Raw genomic sequence first — 23,204 nt, 5'->3', positions numbered from 1 at the left:
TGTGACTAGCAGGAAGTGTATAGGGTTCAGTCTTGCCATAAGTCACTTTTATGATGTTTACGGAAAGCTCACTGGTGACTAGCTTATCTGTGACTAGCAGGGAGTATATCGAGTTCAGCTCTATATACTCAACTCCATGTTATTTCAATAGTGTCACAACAGGGTAAAAATATATAAGCTGCTATAATAGTATGTTATGCTATCTTAGATGTATTAATAAGATATGTTAGTAATATGTAAAGTTATAAATCATAACATGTATATAAACAGGAGATATGAAATATCTCCACAATTTCCATCATACTGAGAAGTTTTTGGGGGATTATTGAAACAAAAAAAATGATTGATTTGGTTTTAAGTGAGGTTTTTTTGTGGTAAAATAACAAGTAAAAAAATGCAACTGAGTAAGATGTTGCAGCTCATATAGAGGTGCTCTCTCTTAATACTGACTGGTGTTTGTGCATGTTATGGTCATTTTTTTATGGTTTGTGGCACGTAATGTTCGTAAATGTCTGTCCTACATTGTACGTGGGTCCATAAGGATCGATATTTCATTTGTATGGACATGTACATATACAAGATAAGCAGTGCTATGATATGAAGGACAGAATTCTTACAGTACTCACTGCGAGCTAAACACTACAAAATCACGACTGTTTGCTGTCCTGGCTCCTAAATGGTGGAATGAGCTCCCCAGCGACATCAGGACAGCGGAAACTCTGTACATCTTCCGCCGCAAACTAAAAACACACCTCTTCCGACTTTACCTTGAATAGTAGAACTTTAGTAGCGCTTAAAATGGCACTTACTGATAGCACTTTGTAGTTTGGCTTTCTTGAAGAAATTGTATTTTCTTGATTCTTGTTCTGGGTTTTGTACCCTCATGGTTGAAATGCACTTATTGTAAGTCGCTTTGGATAAAAGTGTCAGCTAAATGAAATGTAATGTAATGCAATGTAAAGTACTCAGTTTGATTTATGTCAGTTCAGTAAACATCTGAACAAACAATAGAACACGAAAGTAAAACAACACAGTGAAACATTGCTAACAGTGACGATGCATAAGTAGTCATAAAGCTCTAAAATGTTTAAAATAGCTCATTCTATGTGTTGGTGCATTGGAGCCAATAAGCCCAGTTTACCCTTCTAGCAATACCACTTGTATCATAACTATTAAAACACATTCCTTTTCATTTTGACATTTGCAGGGTTGTTGCACCGTGCGTTCGTCCCCTTAAAGTCAGTCTGTCAACACTAAGTCCTACTGTGACGTTCTGAGGCGTCTGTGAGAAAAAACATTCACTGCAAACCGCCTGAACTCTGGTGCCATGGCAACAGGGTCCTCCAAGCATGACAACCATTTCACATCTGCAACAACAGCATTGTCTCACCCCTACCACCTCTACTCACTGGAGTTGGATCCACTGCGACTTCTTTCTGTTCCCCCCAAAATGTTATGAACTATTTTACCCAGAAGGTTATACTTTAATCATGCTTTATTCCCATCACTGTGCTGCACATTGTCGGCGTGCAACAGGAGCAGTCTCAGAACTTGTAATTCCTTCCTCAGAATTCAGTTAAACTTCAATGGCCCCACAAGTGAGTTTTTAAATCCAGAAAACTCAGCATCTCTTTAAGTAATTAATGAGTCAACAGAAGCAAGTCAGCTACTCCAAATATTAAAATAGTTTTGTGCTGTTTAAGCCTTTCATTGTAAAATACGATAAAACTTTCACCCAAATGATGTCCTTTACTACCAATTAGTTTGGGGTGCTCTGGCTCAAGGTCGCTTATTCCATGAAATCCTAGAAATGTTACCGCAGTCAAATGCTTTCATGTAGAAGAGCACGATTACTCTTTCTCTCCTCCATTACAAAACAAAAATAATTATAAATCCTTTCTCTCTCTTTTGTGTAAGCTGTCATGAAATGCGAGGAGAGTCACCAGACTGATATATTTTAAATTACAGTCTTTTTCATTTTTCTCTCCAGATATTTTATTTTATTTTGTTATCACAAATAAGCAAGGTAACCCACCCAGGTGTCTGGGGATTCTGCCAAGTGTGCAAATGGTCCGTTTCAGCCTGGAAGGGATACGCTTTATGTTAATAATACCATATTCACACACACACACACACACACACACACACACACACACACACACACACACACACACACACGGCACACACACACTGTGATATACCTCAGAGAAAGTAATAGCTATTTCAAAAAGGTGAATACGTGAAATAATTCAAGTTTATTTTTTGGCCTGAAGTCCAAGAAAATTTAGACCACCACTGAAAATGTCCCTTTATTTTTTTCACTCTCTCTCTCTCTTTACAGTTAATCATTAATAATTAACTCTCAAACCAGTTTTGCTTTTAATATCAAGCCAAACATTTAAAGCAGGGTCATTTCATCTAGAACAGCTGATCCATGTCAGGAAATCACAAGTTACACTCTGCGACTCTGTCCCAATACAAACCACTCGTACTAATGGCCAATAGTCAAGAGTATGATGTATTTCTGGTGACTGACACGTTGCTGTTAAGTCTGCAAGTATGTGGACATTCATCAGAAATCATGCGCGTCTACACTAGTAGCGAGGATACCTGCTACAACTCAGCTCAGAAGACTTGTACAATCTTGAGTAAAATGGAGGTGGTAGATGCGTGAGGCAAATCCAACCTTAATGTGAGGGGCCAGAGTTTAGGCAGCCGGCGCATGCAGGGCTATTTTTGTAGCTTCAACGGGCAGAGGGCACATGAACTGACCTCTTCAAAATCACACAGACAGATTTGATGGACCTTCTACGTATTTAATCCCACTTATTCATTCACAAACCATGTTTTTTTTGGGTTTTTTTTATGAAACCTTTCGATTCAGTTAATCATATTAAAAAAAAAATGTATCCTGTCCATTGTATTGGATGTGAGTCAGGCAGTTGGTGCGAGTCATGACGCAGCAATCTATTTCAGCCAGAAAATCTAAAAGGCAGTTTGAGATAACTACAAATGAATTGCATATAAAGTAGTATTCAATTCAAAATCCTTTTCATCTACTCATCTGGTTTCGTGATCTACCAGCTGTGTAAGACCAGGGAGTGTGACACTGTGTCGTTTACACACAAAGGGTTAAAGCAGTTTACATACAACATCTTAGGTCATTTAACTAATAATTGGAAAATACATTTTTCACACTCATAATTCCTGATGCAGTATATTTTTAACACCGCAACATCAGTGACATTTGGAGCACATCATCAATGTTGATAATAAACGCATCGCATCGGGAGCTTTAAGTGTGAATAATTTACGTCTCCTCGACATCGTTCCAGCACCTGATTTCAGTTTTTGGCATCTGTAAGATGCACATTTTTGTGGCTCTTTGTCTTATAGCATCAGACTGCTGCTTCCGACACTGGGCAGCGGTTCTCATAATACCAGGGGAGGAGGCATTTCTAATACTAGTTACTATTTTTTTTATTTTGTTTTTGCATATATACACCGCTGTCCTTTTACATTTCCACTCCGTGAATATGGGTCTGTCACACTCCATAGGGAATTGTTTGCAGTCATTCCATTCAACTGGGCGTCAACATAGGGTCAATTTTAGCCAATCAGCACGCGCCAGAACCGGCAGACACTCTGCCACCACTGCTATTTGAAGCACGTGTCCACCAAAGGCGTTTTTTCTTAACATTATTTTAATGAACGCCAGCAGCTTGACGAGGTAACGAGCTAATATTCTGTGCTGAGCGCTGAACGTTCGATGATTTTTTTCCAATCACAGTGAAGGAGGGGGGCAGGACATGATTAACCACCAACGCTGGTCGCTGATTGGTCCGTTCTTCGGAGTTGATGTACAAACGCGAATATGAGCCGAGGTAGCAGACTGTTATCACAGCGATAAAACTGAAGCTGTAAGCCACATTCGCCACAGCCAGGCTAGAACATTATATAATTATCCTTAAAAACAAGTGTCGCCTGTAGCAGTCATGACGCCAAACGGTGTTTAGGTAAAAAATCAGCGAAACTGTTGTTTCAGCTAAAATCACCGTGGTGGCAAAAGACAACATTTCTAAGTTTTCTTCTTAGTGGATGTTTAATCAGAATAATCTGCATGCAAATTAACAATGTTCCACGGTACAAAAATGTACTATACAAATAGATTTAGCCTCATTCAGTAGTAACTGTAGACTGTATTTGTTTTAACTGTCCCTCTCACCACCACTGGGCTCGGCTCCTTGATATCAAACTCCAGCTATGCCCAGCTGTCTTTCTCTTGTTCTGCCTCTTTTATGTGATCTGTTGTCTAATTTTCAGTCTCCTGTTTCTCAACGATGAACCCTGTGATAATACTGTAATTTTGGCCCATTTTGTTCATTGTGTTGTGCTGCACTCCAGTTACTGTCACCGGATGATGGTTATACTGTGTGGCGTCTGTCTCCTTGTAACGCACAGGATTCTGTAATCTTCTCACAGTATAATCCCATTTATGAATCAGGTGCTTATTTCAGGGATATGGAGAGAACTGCTGGGAATCAGATGTTGCCAGTTGTCAAATATCATCGTGGACAATAAACTCGTTACAGTCTTGAAGTCTCAGTTGGTTCTAAAATTGTTTAGGCAAGCAATTGTTCAGTTGTCAGTTTTAGAAATCCAGGGAGTTTTACACGATTATCATGACAAACCCATTATCCCATATATATATCCTAAATGGCATCTGTTGATATGTAAAAATAAATAAGGTATTCCCAATGTGTTAAAGAGATAATGTAAAAAAAAAAGAAAAAAAAAATCACTAGGTAAGTGTACAGTGTAGTTCCCTCAACAGCAGTTTGTTCACATTCATTGCAGATGCCCCTCCTCTCTAAACCACCACCATCCATAAAAAACTGTGTTCGTGGGATGGAAGGAAACATGCATGCTACAAATTCATCTCTTGAATGCACTGAGACACAATGACTCAAAAAAAAAAAAGCCCACATGCACACAAGGTATAGGACAATCGGTCCTTTGTGCTTTGGCCAGTTGAAAGCTGCTACCACAACAGGAAAGCAGCGGGTGGGATAAAAACAGGTGAAGAGGAGTGAATAGTAATTTCACCTTAAAAAAAAATAAAATAAAATAAAAAAAATCCATCCAGCATCATCTGAAGTGTAAAACATTAAAGACATTAAAAAGGACGAGGACAGATGAGGGTGATGAACACACAATGATGAGAAAATAGCAGGAAAGCAGAGATGGAAGATTGGGGGGAAGGAAGGAGGGGATGAAGGACTGAGAAGAGGCTGGGAATTTGGAATCAATGGACTCATTGTTAACAAGAGTTGACCTTCCCTCTCACCCCTCCGCCTACACTAGACCTTCACCCTCCCTCCATCCTTTACTCCAACTGCTCGGGGTATCTGTTTGTGTGTTAGGTACTGCATCCAACAGCCACCTCAGATTTCAGCTAATCACGCTAAACATATGCTTGTGGGAAGTGCTGCTCTTTAGGCAGATTGAGTTTCCTTTTTTAATTTTTTTTTTTTTATAGTTGGAGTAGAGTAGTTATCCTCATTCTGCCACCGCTGGTGTAGGTGAGCTTCAGGGTCATCTGGACTGAGTCGAGATTTTTTTTAATGCGCAAATATTGATCTGCCCAAAAAATTCAGTTTTTTTTAATGCTCACACAAGTTTTAAAATTGATAAAGACACACTGAGTGTTTGGTGCTCCTTCTCCAATTAGGTATCCATGAACCATTGCAGAGGAAAAAGGGCCGAACGTGAACTATTCCTCCTTCAATATAATTATGGCTTTTCAGCTCGTGCTGTTTTGCGCAGTCGTGATGCCACGCCTGTATTTCATACAGCGGTGGATGAATAGCTTAAAGCAACCTTTAAAAATTTAAGTAGCCTCAGTTTCAGATCGGGTTCTTTATGTTGTTCCTGTCATGTGTGTTTAATTTACTGGGAATGGTGGAAACCCAGGTGGCCGTAGGGATGTCTCAATACCAGACATTTGGTAGTCAGTGCAAATGCCACTGAATTTCCATTCAGTCTCGGTACAAATCGGGTCATTAGAAAATAATAATAACGGACGTTGTGTGTGGAGCTAAAACAGACGCAGTCGTCGTAATTCACAAACAAAAACGGTGACATGTACTCAATATAAAGTTCACTACTGAGGCTCATCATAAATTCTGTGTACCTCAAACCTTTGACACAACGTTTTTTTCGACTGCTGTACTTAATTGAATCCATTCATGTACAGTAACAAAAAGTCTTCAGTGTGAACTTTCTAGACCTGCAGATAACCTGCGATTGACCCGGGCACTTCTTGCCAACGGCGATCAATATAAGTGAAACCCTGCAAAGTGTCCATCTGTGTTGGTTTGCCCTTGAACTGGACACTGAGCCCTCTTCAGGGGTTGTTGCCTCTGGCTGGCCGTGTTCTCACCCTGACCCCCCTCCCGCTCCCAAACACATACATGGATTAGTAGCAGAAAAAAAAGAGGACGGTAAAATTACTCCTGGCTTGCCAAAGCACCCCCTGTCCTTCCTCGCACCTCCTCTCACAGCCGAGTTTGGGTTTTAACTCCTTCTCTTTTGCTATTTGCTCACCATCTCTTCCTTTATGGTCTTCAGTAGTTGCTCTTCTGTGCTTCACTTTCTGTCACTCAGATTTTTGTTTGACTGGGTTTTTTTTGTCTCGCGAGCTGCATGCCATCCATGCAAACCTCTTTCTTTTCCTCATCCCTCTATCTTTTTTAATCTGGGCAGAGAGCGGATTAGGTGGGAGAAGGGGGAAAGGTAGAAAACGGAGAGAGAGAGATTATCTGGGCAGATTTGCACTTGTGAACTCATGAAAACTCCGATGAGATAGCGTGGGACACAGAAAGAGCTAAAGGAGAAAGAAAAGGATGGGAGACCTGCGTGAACGATGACTGAGAAGGAAAAGAGAAAGAATATTCAGACAAAACCGCAGAGCAACACAGGCAGAGGGAGAGGATGGAATAGAGGGAGGTCAATGAGTGATCAATGAGGGATACAAAACAAAGAAAAAGAAATGGGTGGATTATTTCAGATGAGCATTGCAAATCAGTCTTGATTGTTGGGACGATGTGAACAGCTGGGACAGATGGACAGAAAACCTGAGGTAGGCTGCTGACTGAAAGCTAATACCGCAATACTAGAAACTCCCTTTCAAAAAACTTGATCTACAAAAGCAATTTTTATGTTAATACCTAACCTCCGTCAATGTTAACATACAATCCTGTCTTGTGGGCTACATTCAAATCTGTGGTGTTGTGGTTTGATCCTGTGATGTGGGACTCTTCTAATTCATGACTGAAGGGTCGGATGCTCGACAACAGACTTTTTAATTGAAGCATATTGGGCCCATGACACTCCCAGATATGATTCTTGAGTATGGTTCTCTTGAGCCGAGAAACAATACGTGAAGTCATTTCTGCATCATCATCTATTAGCATAGATAAAGCGATAAAGTGTGAGGAATAAAGAGAAAGAGAAGAAGGAAGGTCTGACTTTAGTTATCTGTATAGATCTGGGCTCTTAAAACGGGGCCGTAGGAAACGTTTTGAAAATTTAAAGGGCGGTTAAACAAGGCCAGAAACTGATCTCTATTTCTCTTAAACCGGGACACCAACGACAGGCCGTGTGGTGAGCACACGTCACGAGTTCAGCTTGTAATGCAAGTAAAATGTATTTTCATGTCGTCAGCATTGCACGTTAAAGTAATAGCGATTACTGTGTATGTTTCTTATTTGATTATTCCTCTGTGCAATATTTCAAATTGATATGCTGATTTTTTTTTTTAAAAAGGAAAAGGTCTTGAAGAACGTTATTTTTTTTCTCCAAACCACAGATTGTTGGAGCAGCAGAACTACTGAAAACTGAACAGAGTGGAGAGACTTAAAATAAAAAAGGAGCCACACATGTTCAGCCAATCAGTGTAGGGGAGGCTGCAGATTTGTTGAGGGATTAAACAGTCACCACAGGAATTTCCATTAGCACTCACAGTGGCAGTGGACAATGGTTGGCTCCTTAGGATCTTTTCTACCCGAGGGAGGCACACTTGGCTTTGGTATTGGCTCTTCCACAGGGGAACAAAAACAGTCTCAAATTTCATTTACTTTCAAAAAATTAGGAAGAACTAGTGGCAGCAGCAGCAGACAAATACCAAACCCTCCAGGAGTTGTTTTTTTTTAATTATTTTTACGATCAAAAGTGTTTATTTTTGAGCTGAATTTTTTCAAAACTTGAAATTAAATTTGTGGAGTTCTGAGTATGGATGCAGTTTGTGTTTGAAGCTTTTGCGTGGAGAGGATTATCCTGGTTGTAGGGTCCTCGATATCAGTGTTTTTATTTCTGAGATATGGATAGGGACAACATTGTTTATATCAAGTTTTGACTTCAACATTACATGCTACTCAAAGGCGTGTCTGATACAACATAGTATTTGGCTTCCTTAATAACCACAGGTCAGCAAGGAGAATGATAGGTTTTCATATCTGTTCCTAACTCTTGCATTTATGGTTTTGAGTCATAGCCCATTTTATGTCTCATTATTTGTCTTCATTGAAATGTTCCAAAACTGCATGTCTTATCAAAAGTAAATGTAATTTTCTACCTGTCATTCAGACTCATTTATTTAGTTGCTTTACTCTCAAAAGATACAAAGAAAGAACTGAGGCATGATGGGAAATGCTAATACATTTTGGCAAGAGAGGAGGGGCCAAAACCCGGCTCCTCAGACTTGTAGAAGTTACCGATCGGGTTTTTTATTTTTTATGATGCGGATTGGCGCTTCCAGCTCTCTGAGACTCATCTTCATCACAGCAAACCAAATCCATTAGTTCCATGTTGGATTGTTACTACAGGGGCCAGAGGACATCAGCTGAACACAAGACACACTTAGACAGCAGAGAGCCGGACAGTGAGAGGGAGAGAGCCAACGGTATATTTTCAATCAAGAAGGAAACTCTGCCTTTTTGCATTTTATTTTGATGACACTGTGTTAATAAAAGTGCTTGTGACATTTCACACGTACCTTTTGACTTACAAATGTATATTTAACCCACTTCATAGAAAAAAAATAATAATTTTATATATATATATATATATATATATTTACAGTAACATGTCCTTGTTTGACAAAGATAAGACAGACCAAAAAAAAAAAAAAATATGACCAAAAATATCTAATATACAGTTTTGGTCAAACCACAGTCCAGGTTGCTACCTGTTAAACAGCATTATACTGAACAGCATTATACTGAAACTTTTGTTTAGTCACAGCGTGCTCGCTGGAGGTATGTTGATGTGTGTGTGTGTGTGTGTGTGTGTGTGTGTGTGTGTGTGTGTGTGTGTGTGTGTGTGTGTGTACATTCCCTTTAGCCGTTTTGAGGGTGACCTCGAGGAGACAGCTTTTCCCTCTCACTGACTGACGTACACACTCAGGGCTGTCGACAGTTTGAAGTGACAGTATCATTGTAAGAAGGCTGACAACAATTGAACGATTAGCAGCCGTCGTGGTGACAGTGTTTTTTTGTTGAGTGTATGTAGGCAGGCTCGCTGCTACAGAGACTCAGGGATCGGTTACTGGCAGCGGCGCATGCGGTTTCGGTTTAGGTGTTTCCATACCGGCATGTGGCCGTGGTTGGTGCACCTGCACAGGAGGAGTTGGGATCAACCACTTTGTTGGTGGTGGTGGTGGATGAGGTGAAAAAGAAGCATTTTGTCTGCTGTCAGTAGAAGAGTTCAGTTTTGGGAAAGAAAATGTGGAGATTTACCAAAATGCACAGCTCTGACTCTTTAATACTTTTTAACAGGTTCTTGCCGCACTTATTGTAAAACTTAATTAATCTCTTCTTCAACTTGGAGTTCACAGTTCAATTTTCTTCAGTTCCTCAGATTAATAGCAGTTTCCTGTGTAATATACAGCTGGATCTGTGTGTTGTTGTTTTTTTTCTAAACACCCAGTGGAGTTTTTTCACACATTCAAAAGCTTTCAAACATTTTCTTGACAAAAGGACTGATCTGCAGACAACTCACAGCAATGTTGATACTGAACTTGGTATTTTTGTGAACAAACCATTTACGTTTTAGAACTGTGTGCATACACGAAATAGAAGCAAAACAGTATTGTCGTTATCCTATTTTTGTATTGTGTAGTTTTATGTAGAGGCCTTATTGATGAATAAGGTATATTCTGATGTCCCTCGTCAGGGAAATGTTTCTTTGATTTCTAAGCTCCACGTAAGAAAAAAAATAGAGAAATAGAATGTTCCTTTTTTTGTATTTGTTTGTGGAGAGTTTGAGCATATTTGTAGTTGAATAGAGATACGTGTGGTTGTCATTTGTTGCTCAGCTGAAAGAGACTGAAGACAAGTAAAGCCAGACCATTTACCATTTGGATCACGGAGGAGTGAGCTATAAATAACTGCTGAATGTTGTCAAACAAAAGGTCCAATGGCAGATTTAAATAAAAGATTTCCCACTTTGTATTTTTTTTCAACATCCAATACATTCAGGAACCTACAATAATGTTTCAGACATCCCTCTAATTCACCCTCTTTCTGTTTTGGTCTGGATGTTGATTTTTGATATAATATATACAATATAGGGCAAAATTAGTACCACCATTTTTTTTTTTTTTGCTCTGAATTGAGTTCACGATTCTCTAACAATTTAATTTGTTCTACATAAAAGTATATTGCTTTCTTTTGCCTGATAGAGAAGATAACCAAAATACAATTGTGCCCGATATAGGATAGAGGATATTCTATTGCATTACTAATCATATGATTAAATATAAATATTGAGATTAATTAAGGAAACCTAATCAATTTCAGATCAAATCAATGAAATTGGTAGAGTCTAATAAACACTGATGACTCAATGTTCAAAAGCGACAGCCTTCAGATAATTTATCATCATTGGTGAACCTGACAGAGAAGATTACATCGTATTTAAAGAGCAGGAAGATCATTACAACGTCTGTAGTTTTTCTTTCAGCTTCCCTGGCGGTGACGGAGCTGCATGTAGTTCTCAGCCGGATGTCCGTCCTGATATCTGCGTGAACTGGACCTAACAAACCTGAGCGTTGTCTTTCTGTCTGTCTCAGTTTTACTTTGCTTCCGGTTTCTGCTGCTCCGCATCACGTGGCGCAACACTGCGTTGTCGTTGGTCGAGGGAGAGGAGGAGCGCTTGTTTTGAGGAACAAGCGTGGCAGAATAGTTTTTTTCTTAAAAAATTCGATCGATTAGAGGCTTGAATCAAGATTTCTTTATTTATAAGATTTATTGTTCAGCCCTAATACAATCGCTCCTTTTGCTTTGTCAGATTGGGGTTTTCTTACTCGTGTCAGTAAACCAGTGTAAATTAATTTCAGCACAGTGTTTTTAGTACAGTGATGTGTAGAATACTAAAAAACAAATATTAAAAGCTTAGAGGCTATGGATACAGCTGATACACAGCTATTCTCTCCTGAGCGCTTGCATTCATCTTTTCAGCTTAATGTATGAAATCCTCAGAAACCTCTCATCTTCCATATACTGTACATCTGGATTTCACTTCTGTGTCCAAGAACATATTTCTGTCCATGTTTTTTCTTTTTATTCAGCCAGTTTTAGACATTAGAGGGAATCAATGAGGAAGCCACAAGAACTAGAACCCCCCCCCCCAAAAAAACCTCTACAAGTAAAAATGACACCAAAAAAGCCACGTTATTCTTAGTTTTTTTAGACAGTAGTTAAAGGTTAATTGATAAACTCAAATAAAGAGAAATCCTGAACTGACTCTTTAATCCCTATTAGCTTTTCTTCATTGTTCATTGAAGCACAGTGTTTTTAATTAACAGTTTAATTATTGATGAAGGCCGATCCAGCTCTCTTAATTCACTTCTTAAGCAAAAAAACAACAGCAAACTGATCACTGCTTTCACTCGTCTCGCCTTCCCTTCCTCCTCTGCTCTCTTGTTACTGTTTCCCTCTCATCATCTTCCTCTCTCTGTTTTATCCTTCTCTCATCACAGCCGAGCAAAACTACCAGACATTTGTTCAACAAATCATTGTTGCTTTCAGTTTAATTGGGGGAAAAAAAAGCATTTATCTGTTGTGCATTAAATGAATTTATAAAATATGTCGCATCTGTTGTTTCTATAATTTTGTGTAATTTTCTTGCGGGTTAATCACTCGTTATTCTTTCTTTTCTTACAGTCTTTGTCCTCCGTCACATTGTCTCCACTCAATCCCCCTCCTCCAACTCCTCTTTTGTCTCAAACCTTTTGTTCATTCGTCTTTCCCTCCATTTGCTGTTTGTACTTCTCCCATAGTTTGCTTATCATTATTCCTCTGTTCGCACACATTTCACTTTCTTTTTTTATTTCATGCAGAGTTTTACTCGCCTCACTTTCATATGCCAACTATGAGAACCCAGTGGTCTGTGGTCAGTGCAAATTGTGTGTAGCTCAAACTCTAGTGCCCACTTACCATTGTCGTACAATGTTATGATTGCGAGCAACGGACAACAAATATGCTAATATGTTATGCGACTGACAGCCAAAATGTGGCTGTCACATATCCCACATTGGCTGTCAATCAGATTTCTGCACCGAAGCACTGTCAGCAAAACTTTCCTGCTCAGTAATCTCTGTGTGCTTGTATCGCTGCATTCTGGGGACTCCACGTTTAAAGCGCGAGCGATGCGTAAACACCGCCACCCAGGCCGTTCGGCGGCGGCAGTCTCCGTGCAGTGTCTCTGTTCTCAGAGCCACCTGACTGCCTGCCTGTCTGTCTGTCTGTCTGTCTGTCTGTCTGTCTGTCAGAGAGCAGAGCAGCTGGAACAACTGGCCTGCAACTGACAGACATTTACAGGAACTTAATATCAGATCAGCAGGAGTGAAATCGGCATTGTTTTTTATGTGTTGATTTCATGTGGTGGCTGGGAGCAACCTGGCTTCAGACCCACATCTCATTACTTTTTCACATCCCGCTTCTGATGGCATTTTCAGGTTGCAGCTACACGGTGAGAACATCGATTAAAAGACGCTGCTAATTCTAAGAAAAAAAATATTATAAGATAATGTTTGTTATCTGTATTTAGTTACAAATATTCAAAGCCTGTCAGGAGGAATGCAGTGTTGATACTGGGTAGGTGGAACCAAGTGGCAACCATCAATGACGTCACCCGTTGGTTTGTCAACGGCAATTATGAAGCCTTGATTTCGGATTTTGGCTGTCACCATCTTTGCTAGTTCGAAGCAGTTTGGAGCAGGAAGTGACCATATTTGGACAAGCTGGGGGAGGAGCGAGCGGTGGATCTCACTTGGTCTGATTGGAAACCTGACGATACTACGTCCCTCCCACCGATAGCCGTAACCTGACTGCACCACAGGCCTTATTTTCTAATTAATGACAGGATTATTTTCAGATGGACCGCCAGAAAATGAATAAGAAGGAGCGACTTTAGCTAACAACACCGGAATAACTCGTGGAGAAATTTTATTGACTTCGATTTTTATGGAACTAGTTGAATGGGAGTCCATCGAGCTGGAAGCTTTTTTTAGAGCCAACCTCTAGTGGCACTCGGTGGTATTTCATCTTAAGGCGCTTCAGCATCAGCCTTATTTTTCAGACCTGGAAGCTACGAACACTTTTAACTCATGTAACTGGGGGGTGTTTCTGAGCAACGTTTGCTGAGGTTAACGTCACTTTTGTGCCTTAATATCAACGCAAAGTGATCATGCGAAAGAATTCATGATCTGCAGAATTCACACACTATCATCCAGGGTGACATGGCTTCAGCAGAGACCCTCATTGACATAATGTGCTGCTTTGTAAAACAGCCAGCAGGTGAAGTATGGCGGCTTTTGTGTTTTGTGTTTGAGTTGTGTGTTTTTTGGCAGAGGCTGACGCTGCTGTGACAAAAGAGGCTCTAAATATTGGGCACGAGTTGCAATTTTTGAGCAGAAAAAAAAAAAGACCTAACTACAGCTATCTAAAACAACAGCTTCTCCTTTAAAGTTGAGGAACCCCTTAACTTGAGCACCACACACAAGAGCCCTCCTCGACGGAGAGAAGTTGATTGAATTTGCAGCGCCAGAAACACGCCTCACCTGTTGGGAGCAACCGAACAATTCCTTGGATACGCTAAAGTCCCTTTGCACCTGCGTTTCAACATCTTGCTGTATTCAAATCACGTCTAATTCATCTAGAATTAAGAGTCAGTCAGCAGATCAATATACAAGTCAAGAGTCTTTATAACCGGTTTTGGATCTTCACTATTTCAGTTCAAGATCCAACATCTCAAAAGTACCGAAATTATATAAATAGCATTTTCCTTTAATGGAGAGACCACCATAAATTATTACCTTCTACACCTCCATAGAATCAGAGAACTTCAAATTCATTCATCATGACATTGACTGTGTGTATTTTCTGGGTGTTATTCCTGACATGGAGACAGGGACACTTTGCTGTCAAATACATTTGTCTGTTTGTGACTTTGCAATCTCCAATTGTCATTCACGATGAGTACAGACAGGTGGGAAACGGGAAAGAGATAAAAAAAAAAATGAATACGAGATATCGGGAGATAAAGGAGATTGCAAAAAGAGGGAGGGATGTCACTGACCGCATAATGTGTGTATTATTTTGAGTCCTCGAAGCTGGCTAGTTCACTGAAACATAGAAAGTATTAGCATGTGTGATTAACAGAAGCAGCAGCGGAATAGGTAGGTAGGTAGGTAGGTAGGTAGGTAGGTAGGTAGGTATTTACTTTATTAATCCCCGAGGGGAAATTTTTTACGACTCTGTAATACGACTCCACTGTGGTGTTACTGTCAGAAAAAACACTTCCTCAAATCTTCAGCTCCTTTTGTGTGCACAGTGTGTGTTCACAAATATACACAACATCCTGACATAACCTTACAGACACTCACAGACGAGGTATTTATCCTCGGGCACTTTCATGGAAGGAACATATAGATTTCTCTGGTTTTAGTTCCTCCTTTTAACCCTTTGAAACTCTACTGACTGATGCAATTATCAGTCGAACCAGACTTTGTTTGCTTGTTGTTGTTCAACATTATCAGTACATATTTTGTCTCTGAATTTCTTGGCAAATAAGAGTTAACACGGATCAAAAACAGTCACTGGTTCAAAAGATTCTTTTGGTATTCAGTGTCAGTGCAAACTCAAAACTTCCTGTAGCTCTTTGTCTTCCACCACTGTTTCACCTCGTGTTGGAGGTCACCATGTTGCTGATAATGCTGGTTTCATTTCATTCTAGTATTTCGTTGTTGATAGATTTTTTTTTTTTTTTAAACCAACTGCACTTTTTTGCGTGAGTGAAGAAAGTAAATTGTTTCTTCAGGGGAGGCTTCATAAATCTAATCATGCTGTCTAATCTATTAAGCAGAACCATTGTTAGACACACTAAATAGTTCATACTAGGTTTTCTGTCAGTTAACCCATTTGGCCTGAGGCTATTTTCATTGTCTTCATTTTCATTTTCTAGTTTCTGTGACTCGAGGCGTGATGTTTTGGGGTTGTGCATTCATCCGTACATCCCAGGCTTTGAAAAGTGATATCTCAAGGACAACTTGGCGGAAGTTCTTCAAATTTGGAACGAACATCCTCTTGTTATGAACATTCCCACCATGAACTGATTTGTTTTTTAGTGATCAAAGGTCGAATCTTAATGACACAGTGAGCTCACATAGTCTAATTCATGTGAACACATTATCTCAGGAATGCCTCAAGGGAATTTCTTCAAATTTGGCTTAAATTTTTCTGGAGATATCGCAAGATGTTCACAACAATGGGAAAGATTTGAGGTCACAGTGGCCTTTGACCACCAAAATGTACTTGCTTCATCGTTGAGGGCAAGAGAACATTTGTGCCAAAGTTAAAGACATACCCCCAGTAGGCGTTCCCCAGACGTCACGCTTTACGAGCACGGGTAGATGAGGTGACAGAGAACTTTTAAGAGAACCTTTTAAGAGAACCTTTAACCATTGATGTCAAAATCGAATAGTTAAGTCCAAGTGAATGTTTGTGCCACATTTATTTTTTTAAAGGCCCTCAAGGCATTCCTGAGATATCCCATTCGTAACGAATAGGAAAAGTGTGAGGTCGGAGTCAGTCATCTTGACCTTTGACCTCTGACCAACAAATTCGAATCATTTTAATACTCAAGGCCAAGGGAACGATTGTGCCAATGTTTAATGACATTACCTCCAGGTGTTCCTGAGATATCACAGGCATGAGAATTCTGTTGAATTGGGGTCACAGTGACATTGACCTTTGACCCCCGACACCTAATCTGTTCATCCTTGGTATCAAAGTGAATATTTTTGCCTGGTTTGAAAAATTCCCTCCAGGTGTTCTTGAGATATTGCGTTCATTAGAACGGGTTGGACGGACAACCTGAAAACGCAACGCTTCCGACAGAGGCATTAAAACTCCCCTTTAGTAAACAACAGCCGTATAACAACGAGTCAACAACATAGATGGTGTTTGAACCTGTTGTAAAGAATTCTCAGCTGCAACTCTTACCGGTTTTAAAGTTGCAGAAATGAAGCACAACAAATGTTAGATCCATTTTAATAGTAGCCGGTGGCCTCTTCATTGAGTGCACCGCGCTCGACTAACTTTTATAATGATTCAGTCTGGTCCTGGTGCAGAGACAACGCTCCTCCATACTGAGGAACAGCTTCACTCACGAGGCTGTCAGGATGCTCAACTCTCTCCCCCACTGCCCCATAAAGTCTGAACTTTTGCACTATGGACCCGTATTTGCACCACATTGTACTTATATATACTGCAGTTAAGCCGTCACTGTGGTTGTTGTTTTTTATTGTTACATATTTATACTGTTCTTGCTTTATCCTTTTTATTTTGCTCACCGTGGGACTGTGAGAAACAATATTTCCATCCCTCTGTATGTCTTCTACATATGGTGGATTGGCATTAAATTTGACTTTGACTTTGAAAGATTTAAAAAACACGTTGAAAACTAATGTGTGCTTAAAAACAAGTCATGTTCTTTCAATGAAAATCCCACCAAGATGTGAGTTACCCAGATACTGTTAGTATTCTCTTCTATGCACTCTACTGCCTATCATACAACAAGTAGTTCCGACCCAGCGATCTGATTAGTTAACAGAACATTTGGAACGAGCTCAAATCATCATAACAGCACACCCTGTTCATCGCTAGAAATATCACGTTGCCTTCTCAATGGCAGTATATAACTGGACTCGAATTTCATATAATATTCAACATAGTATTGTTTTTACTTGTTATAGGTCTATTAAATGTGACCCATTTGTCGAAATCAGGTTTGCACTATGCACTCGTATTTGTACCACATTGTACTTGTGTATACTGCAAGTTAAGCCGTCACTGTGGTTGTTGTCTGTTTTTATAGGTTTTTTTTATTGTTACATATTAATAATTTTCTTGTTTTATCTTTTTTATTGTGCTCACCGTGGGACTGTGAGAAGCAATATTTCCATCTCTCTGTATGTCTTCTACATACGCTGGATCGACATTAAAGTTGACTTTGACTTTGAAAGATTTAAAAAACACGTTGAAAACCTATTTGTCGAAATCAAGTCGAGTTTCTGTGGTCCATTTTTGTCGCTCCGAGCACCCGTACCGTAACATCACAGATAGTCACGCTCTTAGAAGCCAAGCAGCGGCTAGCTTTTGGTTTTAAGACATGACACAGTGCTAAAATCTTTAAAACACACGAGTCCATCAATATATTTTTCCAGTTGATATATTACTTACAACAAGCTTGAACGGTTTCTATGTGCTGTATTTATTCAGTTTGAGAAATGATCTCCAGAAATTGTCTCTGTTGCTAGGGCGTTGCTAGGGGTCGGCCTACTTCCTGTAGTAGTAAACATTGCGTACGTTATGTAGGAGTCGAGTGATTGTTTTCTTGTTGTCAGTCATACCCCGTGTGGGCATGTAAACGGTAATCACACACAAAAAATAAATGTATATATATATATATATGTATTTTGAGAGCAAATAGCCCCACAATACATTTTTAATTACATATTTTATTTAATTGGTATCTCATTGTGTGATCGCAATTTTACGCTCGACAGTAAAGCCAATGATAACGTTAAAGCACGCCCTCGAGTGTAATATTGCTTCATAATAATAGGTGTATAACTATGAACTCTTGTGAATGTAATCAAATACTTCCTTCTGTTCCGGTTTGATTCATGAGAAGATGCAAAAATGCTTTACAGAGAAAATAAATATATACAGCGCCTCCTGTTCCTCTGAATCAGTCAAGGGCCCCCCACCAACATGGCCCTCTGCTCACGGCACGGCACACTGTGATTATCCAGCCCAACGCAGATCAGCAGTTAATATATGAATATCATGTATCTCATTAGCACTTGGCAACATAGTGGCTCCGCGGTGAAGCTTTCTTTATAGTTTTCATGTTCGTCTTATGTCGGCGTGGCCTTCATCTCGATTGCTGCTGGCGCTCTGCAGTCCGAGGGCACGCAGGTCAGGGCGGAGTGGAGACTCGGACATGAACGATTCAACACCTGCACACACATACATTCATTAAACATAAGCTTCTACAAGATGTGATTATTTCTGATGCTCGCAACGTTTAGAATGCACAAACAGGTACTTTCAAGCAGCAACGAGCAAGCAAACATACCTGTAAATAATACACACATACACACGGGCATGTAGGTCCAGAAGGTAGGGGATTTAAGGATCAGTGTCTCAGATTAAGTTGACGGTTTATAAAGCTGTCCTTCCTTCATCCGCTCTCCCAGCCCTCACCTAACCTCTCTTTATGCCTTTTTTTTTTTTTTTTCTGAATTCAACATTCAATACTAAACATATTACCATATACACACACCTTTTAATCGCACGTGACTTTTTCTGAGCGGTTTCAATCGTGCCTCTTCGCTCTCTGATCAACTTTTCTGTCCGTCGTTGTGAAGGCTGCGAACACATGACAACAGCTGGCGACTTCATGTGAATCCGAAGATGCACATGTCTCAAAAGAAGTGCTGACGGCCTGTGGATTCATCCCATCAGCTTACTGTCTGTCTTAGGATCAATTCTGCCTCATAACTTATTACTCAACTTAAGAGCAGCATAACAATCAGCAGGCCTTTTGCAACTGTGTTGCAATTGAATTAAACAATAAGTCTGCATGAAGGCAGTTTAAAGCTAGTGGCTAACTTCTTCTCAGGCTACTGTAATGTAAAAAAAAAAAATCAGTAAATAGTCACAGTTCTCCAACCTGTTGGAACAATATGCAGTGTTTTCCCACACTTAGACTTACTTGTGTGAGCCGCCCAGGTTTATTTGGTGATTGATTTCAACATTTTTTTTTTTCTATTTTTTAGCTGTCTGATCAATTAACGAGTGGACAGTCTCCCCTCGCTCTCCTTCACCTGTGTCAGTGTAATGGAGCGGGCAGTAGGGCGGTGGTGGGGGGGGGCATTGCAGGGCGGAGCTCCTCCCTTCCTGAAACACAAGACTCTCACAATGAGATGAAAACAAATGGGTGCTCATAAATTCAGAAAATAACAAATATATTTTTTTAGACAGAGCTGCAAAGCGAGTATCTGTCAGCGGGAGATCAAAGTTACACCGCTGAAATCTAACTTTAGGAACATGACTGACAGATGCACATTCAAATGACTCCATAAGAGTGAACTAAAGTGGAAGCACTCCAGCATCCACCTCTCTAGTTGATTCCATGCAGCGTCAGCATCTCATTAACTGTAGAGAAGACTGAACGCGCAGCACATGCATGTGAAGTACAGACAGGGAATGTGAAGGGAAGTGATATGATGCAGTGAAATGTGGATGGACAGAAAAATAAGGACAATAAAGTAAGTAATAAACATTGTTTTGTTTTCTATGACAGACGTGAGCTTCGTCAAATAAAAACGTAAAGAAATGCATACAGAAACAAATACGCACATGCTGCTGAATTTAAGCTCTTGTGATACATGTGTGTGTGTTGAGTATCGGTTTGTTGTTTTTCACGTAAAAGAAGCTTATTCAGCGGTTTTGGGTGGAGCTCAGATATGTGAATAAATTACTATGGCATAAAACTGAGAGTAAACATATGATCCTTTCATCTGAAATGGTACAAACAGACATTGTTCGGGATTTTACTTGATAAATTACATAAAAACTTACTGGATGTGTACATGTTTGCCTCTTTTCGCCTGTTGTCACTGATTCTGTCATGCCATTTCTACTTTGTGTTGTAGAATTTATCTAATTGATTATTGAACATATTTGCTGCTGTTGATGGGTTTTTTTTGTCAGCATAAGCAGGGAGTGATAATGGCGGAGCAGAATGTGGAGTGATTACACAATGTTTTATGTGGGAAGAGGATATTTGCTGCCACTCCAACGCTCTCACTTGTGTTTTTGTTTGCATACATTAAATGCCAGATGGTATAATTAAGCTACGAGCATTAACACTCTGAACTACCAAAGGTCTCCACTGATGCCTGAAAATGTAAAAAACAAAAGAACACTAACTTGATCAGGATGTCTATTTATTATGTGAGACATTTGGAGACTTTCAGTACAACCAAATTTGCTCTCAATCTCAATGGGGCCTCTGGTATATGCATTTTTTTTTCTGATATACACATTGAGGATGGTAAAACTGCACATTTTAAAGAGAAATAAACTGACCGGATGCTTGCCTGTGATATTACAAGCCTATTCAGTGCCTCCATAATTTCAGAGGTTGTTTTTTTTGTGATTGTTGTGATCAAAAATGTTTTATTTTGCGTCGGGTTTATTCAAAGATTGGGATGTAATTGTATGTTTTTTGTGCGTTTTTTTTACGATAAAATTGCAGGATTTGCCCCAAAAATTGTAAGTGGAGGAGAAAAAATTATTTATTTATTTGTTAAAGCACTACCTAATAAAGAATGATATGTAATCAGTCCTGGTGATGATAATAATGCTGCACATCTAAAGTTTTAGTTTTAATCTTTTTTTAATAATCTTTTTTAATCTTATTTCTCTTCTACCTCCTCCACCTTTTTGTGTCCAGAATCAGCAGGAGGAATCAAAACTTTATCTACATTGATTCTGATATGAATATGTATGCCACACAATATAGCAGACTAATCAGCTCATACAAATCAGAAGTGGGGATGATGCCTCGAATATTGTCATATATTATAAACAGGACAAATGTTTTGTTTTGTTTTTGTCAGCTGGATATGTCGGCAACTAATGGATGTCACTTTGTGACAATATTACAAAAGTAAATCAGTCCCTCCAGGATTCCGAAGAATTTTTTTATGATTGTTGCGGTGAAAAATGTTTGATATTTCGGCGGATTTGAACACAAATTGCGATGTTATTTGCAGTTTTTTTGCAAAAAATTGCAGGAATTAGAAAAAAAATGCAAGTCAAGAAAGATACATGTGATTTGTTTTAAGCACTACCCGATAAAGGAATAAATGTGTAATCACTTACTTTGATAATAATCATGCTGCACATCAAAGACATATTTTAGTTCTTATATTTTTCTATTTATTCATTGAACTTAGAGAACCATGGGGCTAAAAGTGACAAAAAAAACTCCTGAAAGTGAAGTAATTTATAGAACAGACCGTCTGTGACTGTAATATAGAAACAAAGTCTACATCAGCTGTCAAAATAAGAGCCTTAGATGCTGTTTAATTCATTTCATACATAGAACTGCATGCAAACAAAGTGCCGTCTCATACAACTTGATGATGTATAAAATTAATTTAGCATACAGTAATGTGTCATCACTTCCATTTATATGATATATTTAATTAGATCATTTTAATGTGGAGACCACATGTTCCGGTTTCCTCCAGTGTACCGAATTTTATTTGGTGATGAGCAAACAGCAGCAGAGCCTTTCTGACTGTAAATGAGGAGTTATATTTTGTGAATAAATAGTGAGTTTTGTTTGAAAAGACTTACTTTATGTCATCAGCACAGCTTCTGCTGACGACATTTTTTTGTGGAAAAAGTCACAGCAGTTTTGATAAATTGCAGAGATTTCTAGAATTTTGCATAATTAACATGATCGCAAGTTATATAAAACTAACCAAGGCTTTCTGTTCATGTGACACTTTTACTCATCACTTGTTTTTTTGTTCATTTCTTGGCAAGAAAATCTGAGTTGTCACAATGCATGAACACCATGTGCATGTTGTTGACTTGCTGCCTCGGATTTGAATTGCCAAGTAAGAGAGAGATTTTCCACTGAGCCGAGTGACAGCAACAGTCTGACATCTTTAAAAAAAAAAAAAAAACAGGTTAAAGTAAAGGATAGAGCAGCCGATCGAGAAGCTCAGCAGAGAGGTGACAGTCTATTTACACTCATTAGAATGCATTTACTTGATACAAGGGGAGCAGTTAACAGTTAAGTGTTCCGGCACGCTGTGATGAATTCAAACAGATGTCAGAGCAGCTATGCGTTGCAGGTCCTTGTGGTTTACACTGGAGGGCATGAGGTGTGACCTCCATGCTAATGGAAATCTATCTGTGCGCTGGATTTGCTATTCAGTGAAGGGGGAAATGGCATTAAATGTGTGAACGAAGAATCAATATCGAGAGGAAGCGGACGGCATGTGAATGTCTGATTGTTAATTAAATGAAACAAACCGAACGTGAATATTTTCTCCTCTCCTTGTGAACCTTCGTGTGATGACACTGTGCGGGGGTCACTGGCTGCGTGTCCGCAATGAAAGCGTGTTCACTCACCAATGAGCACGCTGCTGCCTGTTTTAATGCAGATCACGCTAACGACACGCAGGAAAACACCCCGTAGGTAGGGACTTTTGAATTATGTCACTGCTGTTGTGGTGACAGACTGTCAGCTTAAAATCCGACTTGATCCGACGTTTGTGATTGATCACCTCTCCTCTGTCACTCTGTGTTTTGTAGGTGGAGTCCAACGACCCTTCGCTCTCTCTGTCTGACGCTCCCCTTCTCTCTTCATCTCCCTCCGTCCTCCTCTCTCTGTCCGCCCATCCGTTTTCGTGTCTGTGTAGCTGTACTGCAGCATGCCTGTATGTTTGCCGGCGGCACAAGCAGAAGCATTATGGAAGTGAAAGAGCGACGTCCATACTGCTCACTCACCAAGAGCCGGAGGGACAAGGAGGGACCGTACACGGGTGA

At 39.7% G+C, this 23,204-nt stretch overlaps 1 protein-coding gene across 4 annotated transcripts in view; it reads left to right on the top strand.

Moving 5' to 3' along the window:
• Positions 1–23,204, top strand: part of tenm3 (teneurin transmembrane protein 3) — a 338,433-nt gene that overhangs the window by 67,202 nt on the left and 248,027 nt on the right. For all 4 annotated transcript variants that reach the window (XM_069168313.1, XM_069168317.1, XM_069168316.1 and 1 more), the window contains exon 4: positions 22,971–23,200. In XM_069168313.1, the coding sequence (XP_069024414.1) occupies positions 23,098–23,200 (103 nt within the window). In that variant the 5' untranslated portion in view covers positions 22,971–23,097. The remainder of the gene's footprint in view (positions 1–22,970; positions 23,201–23,204) is intronic.

This window comes from Embiotoca jacksoni, unplaced genomic scaffold (assembly GCF_022577435.1).
Source record: "Embiotoca jacksoni isolate LCO1_2020_lvr unplaced genomic scaffold, fEmbJac1.0.p SCAF_4, whole genome shotgun sequence".
Taxonomy (NCBI): Eukaryota; Metazoa; Chordata; class Actinopteri; family Embiotocidae; genus Embiotoca; species Embiotoca jacksoni.
This window is presented reverse-complemented; position numbering and strand designations above follow the sequence as displayed.